Source organism: Prionailurus bengalensis, chromosome A1 (genome assembly GCF_016509475.1).
Source record: "Prionailurus bengalensis isolate Pbe53 chromosome A1, Fcat_Pben_1.1_paternal_pri, whole genome shotgun sequence".
NCBI lineage: Eukaryota > Metazoa > Chordata > Mammalia > Carnivora > Felidae > Prionailurus > Prionailurus bengalensis.
In genome coordinates, this window is record NC_057343.1 from 5,907,589 (window position 1) to 5,927,651 (window position 20,063).

The 20,063-nt window shown below is 37.7% G+C and overlaps 1 protein-coding gene across 1 annotated transcript in view; it reads right to left on the minus strand.

Moving 5' to 3' along the window:
* LOC122480745 (phospholipid-transporting ATPase IB-like) overlaps positions 1 to 20,063 on the minus strand; it is a 182,842-nt gene that overhangs the window by 92,855 nt on the left and 69,924 nt on the right. The window contains exons 22-23 of the mRNA XM_043575520.1: positions 15,704 to 15,876; positions 6,540 to 6,723 (exon numbers count right to left, since the gene is read on the minus strand). Of these exons, the coding sequence (XP_043431455.1) occupies positions 6,540 to 6,723; positions 15,704 to 15,876 (357 nt within the window). The remainder of the gene's footprint in view (positions 1 to 6,539; positions 6,724 to 15,703; positions 15,877 to 20,063) is intronic.

Here is a 20,063-nt window from a genome sequence, read left to right on the forward strand (position 1 = left end):
TAAAGAAATTGTGGTTTATATACACAATGGAATATTACGTGGCAATGAGAAAAAATGAAATATGGCCTTTTGTAGCAACGTGGATGGAACTGGAGAGTGTGATGCTAAGTGAAATAAGCCATACAGAGAAAGACAGATACCATATGGTTTCACTCTTATGTGGATCCTGAGAAACTTAACAGGAACCCATGGGGGAGGGGAAGGAAAAAAAAAAAAAAAGAGGTTAGAATGGGAGAGAGCCAAAGCATAAGAGACTGTTAAAAACTGAGAACAAACTGAGGGTTGATGGGGGGTGGGAGGGAGGAGAGGGTGGGTGATGGGTATTGAGGAGGGCACCTTTTGGGATGAGCACTGGGTGTTGTATGGAAACCAATTTGTCAATAAATTTCATTAAAAAAAAAAGAAAAAAAGTATTATCATTGCTGTGAAATAGCCTGTTAATGGGGGCCTGAGCATGAATCAGTTCACTCTCCTGCATTAGTGACTTATTAGTATATATTTTTGAGAGAGAGAGAGCATGCATGTGAGCAGGGGAGGGGCAGAGAGAGAGAGGGAGACAGACAATCCAAAGCAGGCTTGGCACTATAGGGGCAAAGCCCAACGTGGGGTTCAAACCCACAAACCGTGAGACGATGACCTAAGTTGACGTCAGGTGCTCAACTGCCTGAGCCACCCAGGCACCCCTACCCATAATTACATTAAATGTAAACAGTCAAAAACACTTCGAAAAAGACATAAGGTGACAAAATGGATAAAACAAATAAGACCTATTTATATGCCGCCTACAAGAGACTCACTTCAGACCTAAAGACACATACAGACTGAAAGTGAATAGATGGAAAAAAAAATATGCCATGCAAATGGAAGTCAAAAAAATAAAGAGTCTGGGGGAGGGGATACAATACTTCTATCAGACAAAATAGACTTGCAATCAAATACTGGAGCAAGAGACAGAGTGGGCACTATATAATAATAAAGGGATCAATACAACTAGAGGATATAATTGTTGTAATGATCTATGCACCCAACATAAGAGCACCTAAATAAAGCAAATATTAATAGACACAAAGGGAAACCTTGACAGCAATAAAATAATAGTAGGGGACTCTAATTCCCCACTCACATCAGTGAATAGATCACCCAGGCAGAAAATCAACACATTAGACAAGATGGACTTAAATATATACAGAAAATACCATCCAAAAACAACACAGTAACAATACACATTCATTTTAAGTGCACATGGAACATTCTCCAGGACACATCATGTGTTAGGCCACAAAACAAGTCTAAATAAATTTAAGAAGATTAAAATCATACTAAGCATTTTTCTGACTACGACTGATATGAAGAAGCTAGACATGAATTACAAGGGAAAAACAAAAAACAAAAAACTAGAAAAAGCACAAACACATGGAGCCTAAACAACATGGTACCAAACAGCCAGTAGACCAATGAAGAAATCAAATAGGAAAATAAAAATACATGGAGAGGAATGAAAATGAAAACACAATGGCCTCAAATCCTTGAAACTCAGTGAAAGCAGTTATAAGAGGAAAATGTGTAGCAATATAGCCCTACCTCAAGAAATAGAACCTAACTTTACAACTAAAAGGGAAAACGAACAAAATCCAAACATAGCAGAAGGAAATAATAAATACCAGAGCAGAAATAAGTGAAAAACAAGAAAAAACATAGAAAAGATCAATGAAATCATAACCTTGTTCTTTAAAAAGATAAACTGATCAACCTTTGGCCAGTCTTTTTTCCATCAAGGAAAAAAGAGAGAGGGCTCAAATGAACAGAATCAGAAATTAAAGAGGAGAAATAACATATCACAGAAATAGAAAGGATTATAAGAGACTATTATAAAAAATTATAAGGCAAGAAGTTGGACAACCTAGGAGAAATAAATTCCTAAAAATATTCTTTCTTCTTTTGGAAGATTGTGTAACAAAATTGAATTGGCAATCAAAAACTCCTAACAAAAGTCCCAGAGCAGATGGCTTCAGAGGTGAACTCTACCCATTCTCTTCAAACTATTCCAAAAAACTGAAAGGAAGGAAAGCTTCCAAATACATTCTCTGAGGGCAGCACTACCCCGATACGAAAACCAGACAAAGACACTACAAAAAAAAAAAAACCACACAAAAAAACCCCACTATAGGTCAATATCTCTGATGAACAAAGATCACAGAAATCCTCAACAAAATATGAGCAAACTGCATTCAACAATACATTAAATATAGTAGGATCATTCACCATAATCAAGTGGAATTTATTCCAAGGATGCAAAAATAGTTTAGTATTCACAAATCAACACACACCACATTAATTAAATGAAGGGAAAAAATCATATGATCATCTTAATAGATGAAGATAAAGCATTAAATATAATACAACATCCATTCATGATAAGAACACTCAACAAAGTAAGTTTAGAGCGAACACATGCCAACATAATACAGGCCATGTATGTACAGGCCATGTATGACAAACCCACAACTATCATCATACAGAATGCTGTAAAGCTGAGAGTTTTTCCTTCTAAGATCAGGAACAAGACAACAATGTCCACTGTCACCACTTTTCTTCAACATAGTACTGCGAGTCCCAGCCATAGCAGTCAGACAAGAAATAGAAATAAAAGGCATCCAAATTGATAAGGAAGAAGCAAAACTGATAGTATTTGCAGATGGCATGATACTCTACATAGAAAATTCTAAAGACTCCACCAAAAAACTATTAGAACTGATAAATTAATTTAGCAAGTTGCAGGATACCAAATTAATATACAGAAATCTGTTGTGTTTCTATATATTATTAGCAAAGTGGCAGAAAGAGAAATTAAGAAAAATTGTTTGAGAATTAAATTTAAAAATTATAAAATACATAGGAATAAACTTAACCAAAAAGGCAAAAGTCCTGTGCTCTGAAAACTATAGAACACTGATAAAGTAAACTAAAAAAGACACAAAGAAATGGAAAGCTATTCCATGCTAATATTCCGTTAATTTAGAAAAATTAATATTGTTAAAATGTCCATAGTACCAAAAGTAATCTACAGATTCAATACAATCCCTGTCAAAATACTAAATATTTTTTACAGAAATAGAATAATCCTAAAGTTAGTATGGAACCACAGAAGATCCCAAGTAGTTGAAGCAGTCTTGAGAAAGGAGACCAATATATCTTTCAAGATATATTCCAAAGCTGTGGTAATGGAAACAGTATGGTACTGCACAAAAATAGACACAGGTCAGTGGAGCTGAATAGAGAGCTGAGAAATACCCCCATGCTTACGTGGTGAATTAATCTACAGCAAAGGAGGCAAGAATATGCAGTGGGGAAAAAAAAGTCTCTTCAAAAAAATGTGTTGGAAAAACTGGACAGCTACATGCAAAAGAATGAAACTGGACCACTTTCTTACATGATGTGGAAAAATAAACTCAAAATAAAATGCCCTAAATGTGAGGCCTGAAACTCAGGGCACTAATGATGAGCACTGGGTGTTGTATTTGATGAATCACTAAATTCTACACCTTGACTAATATTACACTGTGTGTTAACTAACTGGAATTTAAATTTAAAAACTTGAGAAAAGGAAAAAAAGAAAAGAAAGGCAGTAATCTCCTGGACATTGACCTTAGCAACACTTTTCTAGACATATCTCCCCAGGCAAGGAAAACAAAAGCAAAAATAAACCATTGGGACTGTATCAAAACAAAAATCTTTTACACACCAAAGGAAACCATCAACAAAATGAAAAGGCCTACTGAGTGGGAGAAGACATTTGAAAATGGTGTCTTTGAAAAGAAGTTAATATTCAAAATATATAATGAAGTTACTCAACCTAACACCAAAAAAGCTGCAAAACATCCAATTAAAAATGGGCAAAAGTGGGTGGGGGAAGGGGTTAAATAGGTGATGGGATTCAGGAGGGCACCTGTTATGATGTACACTGGGTACTGAATGGAAGGAAGTGTTGGATCACTATATTTACACCTGAAACTAATATTACACTGTATGTTAACTGGTTTTTAAGTACTTTTTTAAAACATGAGAGGACAATAGCCACTTTTGCAAAGAAGATATATGATGGCAGGCAAACACATGAAAAGATTCTCAACATCACTAATCATCAGAGTAGTGGAAGTCTGAACCGCAATGAGATATCACCTTACACCTGTCAGAATGGCTAGAATCAAAAAGACAAGAAATCCCGAGTGTTGGCGAGAATGTGGAGAATGGGGAACCCTCTAGCACTGCTGGTGGGAATGCAAACTGGTGCAGTCACTGTGGAAAACGGTATGGAGGCTCCTCAAAATATTAAAAATAGAAATACCATACAATCCAGTAATTTCACTACTGTGTATTTACCCAAAGAAAAGAAAACCACTAATTTGAAGATATATGCACCTCTGTGTTTACTGAAGCGTTACTGACAATAGCCAAGATAGGGAAGCAACCTCAGTGTCCATCAATAGATGAATGGATAAGGAAGATGTGGGGTGTGTGTGTGTGTGTGTGTGTAATGGGAATATCAGACATAAGAAAGAATAAACTCTTGCCATTTGTGACAATATGAATGGACTTGGCGGGTGTTGTGTGAAGTGAAATAAGCCCAACAGAAAAAGATAAATACCATAAGATTTCACTTACAATGTGGAATCTAAAAAGAACAAGCCAAAAAAGGAGAAATATTTCCCTGGATCCCCAGGATAGCTGAAACTGGCCAGCCTAGCGTGTGCACAGTGTTTAACAGTTCAAGGCTTATGTCACATAACTGCTGAGATCATCAGAAGCATGTATCCCGACGGCATTTAGAACAGTTTAGGACAGGATCAGGAGAGTTTGGTGTGGTCATTTCCCTGTTTACAGACACAGGTGCTTTGATCATAGTTGACTGACACTTCTCGTAACCCAGATACTCTAGCACACAGGAGCCTTAGTTTTCCCTGTTGTAAAACTAGAACACTTAATCAGAATGGATCTGATTCAAACACTGGGGTAATACACTCTTCATCTATGCTGTAGAATCCTAGGAATCCGTTTTGTTACCACCCCAGTTTCGGGCACCTGCTTACCTGTGGGCAGGGTACCAAATCATCTAGCCTCTCAAAGACAGCCACCACAAGAATAGCCCCAGCAGGGATGTTCTACTCAAAGTATGAGATTATTCCTAGGGAGCTGTTCAAGAATTACATGTGGCTCCCGAATTCACCAAGAGTGAATGAAAAGTCTTCTTGTTAGTTGCTCAACTGTGGTGAAAATATTGTATCCATTAAAAGCTGATCTTACATTGATTAAAATATTCTTCAAAAGTCAAAATATTAATATGTAGAAGCAGGAAGTGTTCTTATTAAACAGCTTGGATATTACAGATACGCAGGGGCTGTACATCACAGGCTGTACATCACTCTTCTTAAATGCATTCCAGTAAATGGTACCGCTACTGTGGAAGGCAGTTTGGCAGTTTCGTACAAAACTAAACGTACTTTTATACTTTTACTATATGATCTAGCAGTTGCACTCCTTGGTATAAATCCAAAGGAGTTGAAAATTTATGTCCACATACAGAAACCTGCACATGGATATTTGTAGCAGCTTTATTAATAACTGCCCAAAGTTGGAAATAACCAAGATGTTTTTCAGTAGCTGAATGGATAAACAAAGTATTGTACATCCAGAAAGTAGAATATTATTCATCGCTAAATAGAAATGAGCTATCAAGTCATAAAAGACATGAAGGGTACTTAAATGCATATTACTAAGTGAAAGAAGCCAGTTGGAGAAGGCTACATGCTGTATGAATAGGACATTCTGGAAAAGGCAAAACTATGGAGACAGTAAATAGATCAGTGGTTGCCAAAGTAAGTTAGTGTAGAGGGAACGATGAATAGGCAGAGTGCAGAGGACTCTTAAGGAAGTGAAATTACTCTGTATGGTACTGTGATGATAGATACTTGTCCTTATCCATTTCTCCAAACCTACAGAATGTACGACACCAAGAGTGAACCCTAATGTAAACTGTGGACTTTGCACGATGATGTGTCAATGTAGGTTCATGAGTTATAACAAACGTACCATTCTGGCAGAGGACGTTGATGGCGGGGGGAAGGCTGGTGGGGGTAGGGGCAGGGGATATATGGGAACTCTATATCTTCTGCTCAATTTTGCTGTGAAGCTACACTAAAATATACAGTCTATTTTTTTCAGATCTGCCAAGGGGCGGTGCCTACTTTTAAAAAGCAGAAATTGGGAGATTATAAGTCTTCAAGAAATATTCATCAAGAGATGCCACAAAGTAAAGCACACATTACAGATTGAAGAGACTGGGGATTTAGAGATTATATTAGCAGAGCTACAGACCCTCAGTGGTATCAGTCGGACCAAATCCATAACTGCTCAAGAAAAACCTTTTTGCTGCAAACTGTATAAGGACAAAACTTAACCCCAAATGTTCTGGTAGTTGCGTATGAAGAGCAGCTTAAAGAGTAGGGTAGACCTCATGCACTCGACGTGCCCACACCACTGACCTGTGCAATGGCAAAATCTGAGTTGTTGGTGGCCTGCATACCCTCGTTCCCACTGATTCCCACACCCACGTGGGCCATCTGGATCATCCCAACGTCATTGGCACCATCCCCGATGGCAAGAGTGATGGCCCCTACGTGCTTCTTAACCACGTCGACTATTTCTGCCTTCTGGAGGGGAGATAACCTGAAAAAGAAGACAGCAATCACCACTTTCTGGTGTTTTATGTTGGTTCGTTTTACTTCACCTTGTCGTAAAAGCCTTTAACATGGAGTCAACGGTAATCTACACCTAACCACCTTTAAATGACAGCTACGGATAAATTTTCCAATACATTGATCAAGCTTTTAACAGATATAAAAACGTTCCACCCACCAATCTAAAATAAATGAATGAACAAACAAAAAGCAGAATCAGACCTATAAACACAGAACAACCTGATGGCTGGTGGAGGGTGTGGGGTGAAAGGGGGTGGAAGGTACACACTTTCGGATGGAACAGAAGTCACGAGAATAAAAGGCACAGCATAGGGAACAGAGCCAGTGATATTGTAGTAATGTTGTGTGATGACAGATGGTAGCTCGCTTGTGGTGAGCACAGCCTAACAGAGAGATTTCCAGTCGTGTTGTACACCTGAAACTAATGTATCATTGTGTATCAGCTACACTCAAAAATTCCCTCCCCCGCCCACCCAAAATAAGAAGTAAAGCAAAGAAAGCACACAGTAACTTCTTTAACATCCCCCAAAGAAATACACAGTATCAGTTGTCTAGTTTACATGGAGACAAACTCTTCAATTTGCCATTCTCCCCACGGCTCCCTGTTTCTAACACTGGCCTGCTATCTTAATTTACATCATCTCGCTACATGAGACCAAGAAGTGAAGATCTGTTTCTAAACCTGTATAAAGGCATTTCCCCCAAAGGATAAATATGTGGAGTAGCCTAGGAAAATCAAACTACCCTCAAGTGAACTTTACAAGGAGACAGAGAAACATGAAGATCTCAGTCAGGAGTCTGTGGTGACAATAACAATCCAAAGGTAAGTGACTGAAAATAACACATGTTTGCTTCTTTCCCGTGGATGTGTCCAGTGCAGATGACGATACTGTTGATCCTCTTTTAACCCAGACAAGCTACGAAAGCAAATTTCGTATTCCTCAAATATTTCAGACTAGCAGACCCTGTCTACACAAAATACTTAACAGACATTCCAAGGAAAGAGAAGCAAATTTTTTTCTCTCTTATTTATCACTTATGTATTCATTCACTAAATAAATTAGCTACATACCTCTATCCAAAATGTTCAGGGACACACAAAGGTTTTATTTTCTAGTAAGTGAGTGTTCATCCCCTTCCCACAAAACAGCTCCTAAAAACTAATTTAAATCTCAACCTTTCAAATTTCAGGTGAGATTATTAAAAACTGAGGAGATAAAGTTCCCTTGACTAGAACACACTCCAAATTTTAAGACAGAAGCACAGACGGAAAACCTTTGGTTTCATAATGAGGAAAATGTGAGTTAACATTAATACACTGTAGACACAGTGTGAAAAGTTGCTGAAGTAGAGGATGTTCCGGAAACCATTTGTAAGTTTAGTTTCCATCTAGAGACACTGTTTTGTTTTGTTTTTTTTTTTACTGCAATAACTACAATGATAATAACTTCACCATTTTGTCTGGCAAGTACTTTTATATTTAAACTATGATATTTGTGAAGAAAAAAAAGAAAAAGTACCTCATATTAATACCAAATTTGACTCTTCATACTGTCAAATCTTAATTCTATCGTTTGAGCCAGTGAAGCTCTCCAAATATGAAAAGAGAACTACAGGGGCCCAACTTAAGCCTTCTCCTCCCCTTGCTAAACATCCTTGAATCCTTCAGTCCTTTTGTGAGGTGGTTCAGGGCCTTTTGCCAAAGCTCCACATCAATTCTGATCAGTTGTTGGCAAGATGTAGAGAAAGGGGAACACTCATACACTGTTGGTGGGAATGCAAACTGGTACAGCTACTCTGGAAGACAGTATGGAGGTTCCTTAGAAAGTTACACATAGAACTACCCTACAACCTAGCAATTGCACTATTAGGTATTTACCGAAAGGATACAAAAATATTGAGTTGAAGGGGCACGTGCACCATGATTTATAGCAGCATTATCAACAACAGCCAAATTATGAAAAGAGCCCAAATGTCCATAGAGGTGGCACATTATATATATATATATATATATATATACACACACACACACACACACACACACACATATATATATATACACACACACACACACACACACATATATACACACACATACGTGCTATGGAATGTTACTCAGCCATCAAAAAGAATAAAATCTCACCATTTGCAATAATGTGGACACAGCTAGAGTATATTACACTAAGCAAAATAAGTCAGAGAAAGACAACATATTATTTCACTCATATGTGGAATTTAAGAAACAAAACAGATGAACATAAGGAAAGGGAGAAAAAACAGAGGGAAGCAAACCATAAGAGACTCTTAACTATAGAGAACAAACTGAAGGTTGCTAGAAGGGAGGTGGGTGGGGGATGGGCTAAATGGGGGATGGGTATTAGGAGGGCACCTGTTGGGATGAGCACTGGGTGTTATATGTAAGTGATGAATCACTAAATTCTACTCCCCAAACCAGTATTAGACTATATGTTAACTAACTAGAATTTAAATTAAAACTACAAAAAAAAAAAAGAGAGAAAAGAATAGAACTGGATTATCACTATTCTGATTTTGGATCTCCCTCCCATACATGAAAATAAATCCTAAAATAATAATAGTCTTTTAATACCTATCTGTTAAATGAGTTTAAATTAATAAAACACTTTAGGTCATGTTTCTGGGTGTATTAAGCCAAATTACCCTAATCTTGAAATTTTAGGGTTATACCCAATTGATGATCTTTACATTCATGTCTGGCAAAGTTTATCTTGTCATTTTATTGGCTGAAAAAACATAGATACCCCACAGCCATCTATTCACAAAAACTGAAGGGTGAAAAGTCTACTCAGGATAGGAAAAAAAATCAATATGCTGTTTCAGGACACAAAAGTAATAAGAAAACACAGCCCTAAAACACAGTTTGAGAAATTCAAAACAGACATTAAACAGCTGATTTCTGTTCTTTTCATCTGAATGAAAGATGAAAGTATAAAAACCTTCCAAAACATAGTATTTCACGTGTCAATGCTCATTGTGAGTTTTAATCTATAACATGGAACCGAATGAATTCAACAATGTAGAAAGAGCACATAATAGATTCCAATCTATAAAACAAACACTCTAGTCACATTTGACTTGATTTAAAAATTGTAGTATTTTGGGGGCGCCTGGGTGGCGCAGTCGGTTAAGCGTCCGACTTCAGCCAGGTCACGATCTCACGGTCCATGAGTTCGAGCCCCGCGTCGGGCTCTGGGCTGATGGCTCGGAGCCTGGAGCCTGTTTCTGATTCTGTGTCTCCCTCTCTCTCTGCCCCTCGCCCGTTCATGCTCTGTCTCTCTCTGTCCCAAAAATAAATAAACGTTGAAAAAAAAAATTGTAGTATTTTTATCATCTGTTTTCATGGAATTACAAAGATAACTAAACCAATTGACTGGAATAATGTCATGGTTTTTCCATGGCACACACTACTGACTTCTTTATCAATACAATCAGTGTTAGAAATAAAAAATAAAATGGTTTCCATTCAAAATTTGTAAAATAGGTTCAACATATTATATGGCATAGATACTTTCTTGTATATAAAAACAAGTTTTCTTGCTATATTTGTGCTTGGAATTCTCTGCGTAAGCTACTTACAGGTAATCTGATATGCATTAATTATTATTTATTCAGCAAATACTGATGTCCCTACATAGGAGCCAGGCACAGTTCTTGATACAGAAAATAGTGCAGAGAATACAATACATAAGCATTCCTGCCTTCATGAAGTTTACGTTCCAGTGGAGAGGAGACAGACAATAAACCAAGTAGAACATAAATTATGGCATATGGTGATAAGAACTTTCTTTTAAGTTTCTTTTTCAGTCAGTGCAGAGCCCGATGCAAGGCTTGATCCCATGAACCATGAGACCATAACCTGAACTGAAATCAAGAGCTGGACACCCAACTGACTGAGCCACGCAGGCGCCCCGATAAACCGAATTTTCTAGATTAGATTTTTCTCTCCTAATTATGTTTACCTGAGTGCCACTGATTAAGCAATTGTAACAAATACCATATGACACCCTCCAAGTATCTAAGCTTTTTTATTTCTAAATGACATTCAGTAAGCAAATTATTGGTCAAAACTTTAAGAAAACTTTCTATACCTGTTAATGGCATATAAGGATATTAGTTTCCTTCAGAAAGTAAACAAGTATAAAACTGGAAAACGTGATTAAGAACAAACATTTCAGCCCATCAGAAAATGCCCAAAGATGGAAAAGAACTCGAGACATGTTTATTCATGAAAATCAGAGAAGTGCAGCAAGTTCGTGACCCTTGTACTTAGAGGTGTTCCTGTTCCCCTGACCTGGGAGTGAGGGAAAATCTGCAGATTTACTACCCAAGACACGGCGGACGTGGTTTGGAGCAGATAATGAACACCCACATCTTAACCAATTGGGGTGGCTCTCTCAGTTCAGGGAGGGCAGGAAACCAGCTAGAAATGTAACAGGGAGATTGTGCAACAAAAGAATCACGGGAGGGCTGAGGTCATCAACTTGCCCGTATTCCGAACTGACCACTAAAGTAAGGATATGCAGGAAAGAGCCCAGAGAGGCTTTCATGTTGGGCCTCTGAAAGCATTCCTCCAACCAGCATATGGCCCTAGCATCAAGGGTAGGAGCGTCAGACTATGACTTGTCTAGGCACAAACTTGGCCAAATAATTGCGTGATGACTAAACTCTGCAGGCACAGGAGAAACTCCTGGGAAGGCAGGCTTAAGGAAAAAAAAAAAAAAAAAAAAAAGGCTGAGGAAAGATACCAGTAACTGCAAATGAATAGGGAAACATACTTGACAGTCTGAGTCCAGGCAAATTACTAAAACACTGGGCCAACAAAATGCAGAAGAATAAATTAGAATCCAGATAAACTACACTGTATTTTTCCACAATAGCCACTTTTACTCTAAAAAAAACAAAATCACTAGATGTGCCAAGAAACTTAAGGGTATTTGTTTTCATTCACAGTGAACAAAGCAGCCTGAGAATAGACCTGATATAAGAGTTAGTAAAGACTTCAAAGCAGCATTATAAATACGCTCACAGAATTAAAATATGTTCAAAGAAAGAAAATTATGATAATTATGAGTCAACAAACAGGATATCCCAACAGAAGAATGGAAGCTATTAAAAAAAAAATTAGAAACTCTGGGATGAAGTGAACAATACACTTCATAACTTAAGATCAGATCTGAGTGGAAGAAATTAGTGAATCTGAAGTTACATCAATAGAAAATACGCAATCCAAAAAGAAAGGAGTTGAAATTGAAAATGCAGTGGCAGTGCCACGGGTCTGTCTGTAATCAACATCAAGCATTCAATCATACATGTGATTGGAGTCCCGAAGCAAAGGAAACAAAAGTAGCAAAAACAAAAACAAAAAACAAAAAAAAAACCCTGAGAAAACAATGGTTGAAAACTTTCCAATCTGGTAACAACAAAACAAAACATTAATTTAGGGATCCATTGAATCCGAAGTAGAATAAATACAGTAAGAACCATATTTAGAGCCAACATAGCTAAATGAATGAAACCCAGTAACAAAGAGAAAATCTAGAAAGTAGGAAAATGACACATCACATTCAGGGTAACAACAGCGTGAATTTCTCACCAGAAACAAGGGAGCCAGAAGACAAGAGAGTGACAAAGTACCAAAGAAAAAAAATCAACCAAGTATTTTCTTTGATAATAGCTTTAAGTTAGAAATCAATAACAGGGAATATACCCAAATGTGTGAGAATTCGATACTTTTAAATAGCCCATGAGTCAAAAAGGAAATCAAGAGAAATTAGAAAATACCGTACTTTGAACTGAATAATGAAAACACAACATATCAGAATTTGTGAAATGTAATTACATCAGTGCTTAAAGATTTATATTTTGAAATGCTTATAGTAGAAAATAAAAAAATTTTAAATCAGTGATAAAAGTTTTTACCTTAAGGGAATGAGAAAAAGTGAGTTCAATCCAAAGTAAGGTAAAAGTAGAAAATAATCCAGATGAGTATATATTATACTGTCTATCAGAATATGATATCATTATATATTATAATACACATATATTACATCATATTAATGTTATATATACATAACATTACATATACATTATAAATATATATCAGAATATAAATAAAAAACTGGACAGACCATGGAGTTGGCCTTTTGAAAATATCAGCAAAACTGGTAAAGCCCTAACTAGACTGATCAAGGAAAAAAAGAGTAAATTATCCATATGAGGAAGGGAAGGAACACCACCACACGTCACACAAAAGTAACAAATAAATAAAGGAATATTGTGAGAAACTTCGTGCCAACAAGTTTGACAGCTAGAACAAATGGACAAGTCCCTTGAAAGACACAAATCACAAACTTGAAGAAGTAGTAGAAAACATTTGCTTCCTAAATTGAATTACTCATCAGAGCCTTCCTACAAAGTCCAGGTCCAGGTGGCATCATCGACAGTGAAGTCTGTCAAACATTTTAGGAAGAAATCATACCAAACGCTACAGAAAGTATAGAAAACAGGACAAAGAAACACCTCCCAAATCAGTTTATCAGGTTAGAATGATCTGATAACAAAGCCACTCAAAAACTTGAGATAAAACCACAGACAGATGTCTTTCATGAGTACAGACTAGAAATTCTTCATGAAACTTTAGTAGAATATACAGAAAAACTCAGTCATAAAAGTTTGAAGCCATGAAGAAAGTGAGAGACAGACTCTCCTCTCCTTCTCCACCACCACTCCCCTCTGCAAAGTACAGTTTCAGCCAGGTCCATACCAAATTGTTTCCATCATTCAGGATGTACCTCAGTCAACAGACTTCAGTTTTGTGTTCATTTATGTTTACTGTTCCTCCAATGGGGACCCTTAAAGGGATGACGGGACTAAGGGGAAAAACTAAACCTGGATAATTGAGAGTTGGTGTCGCAGTGGGCTGACAAGTGACCCCTGCAGGAGCTGGACAGGGAGGAGAGTGAGGTCAAGTTGGACGTTCCCCTGCTCCTCCCTGCCACATCCGCTCCAGGTGGCTGTGTCTGTCTCCTGCCGCTCACTGCTCCTCTAGAGGCAACTGGCTCTGAAGGACTCTTTCCATCCAGGCACAGTGACTCCTCCCCTAATCCCTTTGGACCTAGGGGTAGAACAGCTCTTCCCACTGTTACCATTACGTATACGATCCCTTTGTTTTCATCTCAGGCTGCCGGCAGCAAGCATCTTTCAGAGCCAAGCACGATGTCCCATTTGCTGAGATTTATGGGAGAAAGCAGATGTGAAACTTCCCCTGGATGCAGTCCTATGAAGATGCGAGGTCTCTCAACCCCTAACTTGCTGCCAAAAGGGGATCTAGCCTGGGGATAAAGCCTGCACCAGACGGATCAAAAGGGAGACAACATTGGAACCCTACAAGAGACCACAAGTAAGGACCAGATTTAGGACCAACCACCACTAGGTCACTGCAAGCCAACTGCTGGAATGTCCATCCTTTGTGGCAAAATTAGCCCATGTTTTCTCTCCCCTTCAATGATGTCCTTTCATTGCTTCCTCCAGCATGAGTAGGAGGTTCAGGTGGAGAGACCGCGAACACTCCTTAAAATATTGTTAGAATGCAAAATGAAAATGGTCCCATAAAGTCTAAATAGTGAAAAGAAAAATAATTCTGGCGAACTGCTGATACATTTGCTTGCTTCCCTTGAAGTTGGCTTTGCCAACAGAATTTTCAACTATGTGAGCTAATAAATTCCCTTTTAGCCCAAAGGCGAATTTGACTTCGCTTTCTGTCGTTTCGGTTCTAACTAATGGAGGGCTATGTCACAAAGAATCCTGAAGGCTAAACTACAGTCGTGACAAGTGAGTGCAATAAAGAACAGAACCTGCCGAATTCTTGTAGCTGATGCTGAATGAATGTGAACAAAGAAGGAAACCGGGGGGAGGCATTTGAAGCATATAGGGAACCTGACGACTGAGAAAACGGTCTAAATCAATACTGAGAAGTCCAAGGCATCAAAATGTCTTCATAATTGGCCCAGTTAATATTTTTATTCAGGAGAAAGGAACAATTCCTCTGTACTTAGTTTATTTTCTTAGCTCCATCCATCTTTGTGGTACATGATTTCCCTTTTTAAATTGATGTTTAGACTTCCAGTAACACCGATAACTTCATTTCTCTCTAGGTGTCAGAATTTTTTCAGATACGCCCCTCACTATAAATAGAGGACCTTTGGGGCACCTGGGAGGCTTAACAGGTTAAACGTTCGACACCAGCTCAGGTCATGATCTTAAGGTTGGTGAGTTCAAGCCCCGTGTCGGGCTCTGTGCCAACAGCTGGGAGCCTGGAGCCTGCTTCGGATTCTGTGTCTCCCTCCCTCTCTGCCTCTCCCACTCATACTCTGTCTCTCTCTCAAAAATAAATAAATAAACATTAAAAAAAATAGGGGCGCCTGGGTGGCTCAGTCAATTAAGCATCTGCCTTTGTTTGGTTCATGTCATGATCTCCCGGTTTGTGAGTTTGAGCCCCATGTCAGGCTCTGTGCTGACAGCTCAGAGCCTGGAGCCTGCTTCGGATTCTGTGTCTCCTTCTCTGTCCTTCCCCTGCTCATGCTCTCTCTCTCTCTCTCAAATAAGCATTAAAATTTTTTTAATAGAAATAATTTTATTATTAAATAGAGGACCTTTGTTCTTACTGAAGACACCTTTTATCTGGTCAATACACCAATAATTTATCATTGAAAAATTATAATCTGTTTTCTAGTACATCTTAAGTTTGACAATTAGAATTACACTCAGATATCTCTCTCCAATTTGAACATATATTTTATCAATAAGGAACTTTTCCTCTACAAAAACTCCTATTTCCATGTCTACATTTTCTTTACATGTTTATGTTAAATATAGCAGGGAAGGGAAAAGAACAGTGGATATATCCTTACCTACAACATAGTACTGCTCTACATGAGAGGGCCAAGTTGACAAAGCTCCTCTTAACTTCAGGATGGAAGGCATACTTCAGTGTTTCACCATCAATGATGAGGGCCAGGTCATTTTCTTCACCTAACAGGACTCCAAGATCTTGACAGTTCTGATTAACTGCTTGTTGTGTCGCCTAAAACAGAGTGGGGCGGGGGGGAGGGACCACTTATTTTTCTCATTTTATATATAAATATATAAATATAAATAAAAGACTTTCTGAATCAATATGGTAGACAGAGGCATACTTTTTACCTCATTCTTCCCTTCAAATATCTCACTGAAATGAAAAAGTAAGTAACATGAAGAGTGACATCATAGATCACCAGTGAAATGCCAATAGAAACCACAGTGAGATACTACTTTATACCTATTAGCGTAACTAGAATCAAAAAGCCAGACAGTAAATGTCGATCAGGATTTAGAGAAACCCAAAACTCTGAAACACTGCTGGCTGGAATGTAAAATGATGTAGCCACTTTGGAAAATAGTCTGACAGTCCTACAGATGGGTAAGCGTGAGTTCACCAGATGACCCAGCAACACCACTCGTAGGCTTCTACACCCAAGACAAGTGAAAACCTGTGTCTACACAAAACTTGTACGTGAATGTTTATAGCAGCACCATTCACAATTGTCTAGAAGTGAAAACAACCTGATGAATGGATAAACAAAATACTGTATGAATATCCATACAATGGAATATTCTTTAGCCATCAAAAAGTTATGAGGTATTAATGCATTCTACAACACGGACGAACCTTAAAAATACAGTAACTGAAAGAAGCCAGTCACAAAAGACTATGTTATTATGACTCGATTCACACGAAAGTCAAGAATAAGCAAACCCATAGAGTTTGAAGCATATAGGGACCCTGGTCTATCAAAGTAGATCAGTGGTTGTTTAGGGTAGGGGAAGGAAGATGAGAGAAATGGTAACTAAAGAGTAGGGAGATTCTTTTAGAGGTGATCCAAGTGTTCTAAAAGTTGACTGTGGTGACGGTTGCATGTATGTGTGGAAATATTAAAACAGACTGGATTGTACACATTAAACAATTTTTGTGTGTGATGTGGATCATATCTCAATAAAGCTGCTTTTTAAAAGGTATAGAAGAGTGAATTCATATCAGCTGGAAAATACAAATGGGTGCTAGCATACCAGAAAGTTCAGAGAATTTTTGAGAAAAATGTCAAGGGTGGGAACAAAATAATGGGAGTGAACTCTACAAAACTGAGTCTCCGGTTTCTAAGGGGGAAGTACAGAAGTTTTAGAGACTCGTTCAATTTAAGATATGTGGGAGTCACCTCCCTTAGCTTATTTTCCTCAGATCATCCTTCCTTTCCTTCATAATTCACATAAACTGTTGAAAGCTCAAAATTTTAGAGAAATGACTCCCCATGCCAGTAGCAGAGTAGAAAACTCAGATGGTGGAGTATTTTAAGGAAAATACATAATAAAACTGTAAGTCATGCAGATTAATGCTAAAGAAATTTCCTTCATCAAATACAAGTGAAATAAAAATAGTATCAGTTACCACTTTCTGTTGCAAGATTAGTGAACTGATAAGTGTGCCAAAACATTTCTTGACTGTTGCCAACTCTTTTATTTCTTTGACTATGTGAAATGAGTGCCATAAAATACTAAATCATATTTAAAAGATTATTTTTTAACTATTTTGCTTAACTACACTTTTCAGTTATATTCAGTCATCTGTAGAAATCAGGTTTTTTTTAATGATCTGTACTTTTCTTAAACATGTTAATGAATGAACTTTTAACAAGATGTGGCACCTGGGGAAAAATTTAAAACATAACAGGTATCAAGCTCCAAAAGCTTTAATGAAACAATCCTCCTTCCTATTTTCCTCAGAAGGCCTTCATTACTCATTACTCAAATGAAATTACTGTGTTTCCTGAAATAAAAGGTAATTTAATAATCCTTGACTTACCAAGGCCTTTATAGAAACCTGCGGGTCTAAAAACACATGAAATTCAGACACGTAAAATTTGATTTCATACTGTGTAAGAGCTATAATACGTACTGTACGTGTATCATATTCAACGTTTCCACTTCTACTTTTCCACAGAGCGGACTACATATCCCATCCGTGATCTCAAATGACTGCAGTTATCTTGTTGACCCCAAAATAATCCGGCAAAATTGAAGTTTTCCTCTACGTTAATAACTCTTCTCATACTTCATTTCATCACTGAGCGCAAAACTTGGTGCTTTTCTGATTAATATACTGCTTTCAATTTTACAGTTACTTGGAACACGTAAATGCTTGGAGCTAAAGCTTAACAGTCTTAACATCTTATTTTTTTTCTTCCACTCCTAAATTATTTGTTTTTCTTCACCAGTCCTCCTGCTGCCAATGTTAACAGGAGTGAAGATAATTCCTCCAACATGGTTCACTCTAGAACATGACTACCTGAGCCAACGTTAATTATGTAAAATTCTGCACAGCACAACCTGCAGCACATTATACGGGAAAATGGCATTATCTGCTTCATTATGTAAAGCAAGTGTATCAGTAATGATTATTTAGGAATAATGAGTTCTGTTTTTTTATAATATTAAACATTTTATTTTTTGATGTCTTGAAATGAATGGTGAGCTGGCTTGCTAAATGGAAAATGACACTCCTTCCCAATTTTTGTTATAATCGGAGGCTCCATTTTTCTTTTGCAGCATTATTTTCAATAAATGTGTGAATATGAAGCATTGAGATTGCTTTTAAATCTCTACTAACATGGTAAATTTTTTTTGTAATGTAATTTATTACAAATTGGTTTCCATACAACACCCAGTGCTCATCCCAACAGGTGCCCTCCTCAATGCCCATCACCCACTTTCCCCTCTCCCCCACCCCCGCATCCACCCTCAGTTTGTTCTCTGTATTCAAGAGTCTCTTGTGGTTGGCCTCCCTCCCTCTCTGTTTGTAACTTTTTTTTCCCCTTCCCCTCCCCCATGGTCTTTTGTTAAGTTTCTCAAGATCCACATATGAGTGAAAACATATGGTATCTGTCTTTCTTTGACTGACTTATTTCACTGACTTATTTCACTTGGCATAATACCCTCCAGTTCCATCCACGTTGCTGCAAATGGCCAGATTTCATTCTTTCTTTTTTTTTTTTAAAATTTTTTTTTTCAACGTTTTTTATTTATTTTTGGGACAGAGAGAGACAGAGCATGAACGGGGGAGGGGCAGAGAGAGAGGGAGACACAGAATCGGAAACAGGCTCCAGGCTCTGAGCCATCAGCCCAGAGCCTGACGCGGGGCTCGAACTCACGGACCGTGAGATCGTGACCTGGCTGAAGTCGGACGCTTAACCGACTGCGCCACCCAGGCGCCCCAGATTTCATTCTTTCTTATGGCCAAGTAGTATTCCATTGTATGTGTAAACCACATCTTCTTTATCCATTCAGGAATAATGAGTTTTGAAAATGACATAACTCTAAAGTTTACAACTTTAAACATAAGAGAAAATCTTAAAGAAACAAAGTACCAAGATCACCATGGAAATCACAATATGGAAGTGAAACAGAGCTTTCACTCACAAGACTAGCTTCTGGAAAATTCTAATTATGCAACCAAGACCCACAAAGTCACAGACTTTGTAAACACAAATTTGAACACATGTCTCAGCTGCCTTTGCTGTGTATAATTTGGAGAAATAAAAAGTATAACTCAGCCTTCATCTAATATTTAACAGTAGAAGAGTTAACAAAACATAACATTTTATTCTATATTTATTATACTCTTAAGAGACTTATTAAAGACTAGGGGTGCCTGGGTGGCTCAGTCAGTTGAGCATCTGACTTCGGCTCAGGTCATCATCTTGCGGTCCGTGAGTTCGAGCCCCGCATCAGGCTCTGTGCTAACTGATCTGAGCCTGGAGCCTGCTTCAGATTCTGTGTCTCCCTCTCTCTCTGCCCCTCCCCTGCTCACGCTCTATCTCTCAAAAATAAATAAAACATTAAAAAAATTTTTTTTAATTTAATAAAATAGTACAAAGGCTATACACAACCCTCAAAGTATATGCAAACTAAATTGAGAAATAAAGGAAAATATTAGAAAAGATACCACCATTATTATGTGCCACGAAGAGTTAACCATAATGAGAAAGCTGAAGTGATATATCAGATAACATAGCCTTAAAGAGAAAATATTACCAAAAACAGAGACATTTCATAATGATTAAAAAGTTAATTTTTCAGGAAGAAACAACAATTATATTTCCTAACAATAGAGCCTCAAAATATATGAAGCAAAAATGGGTAGAATAAAAGGGAGAAATATAAAATTCAAAATTACAGTGT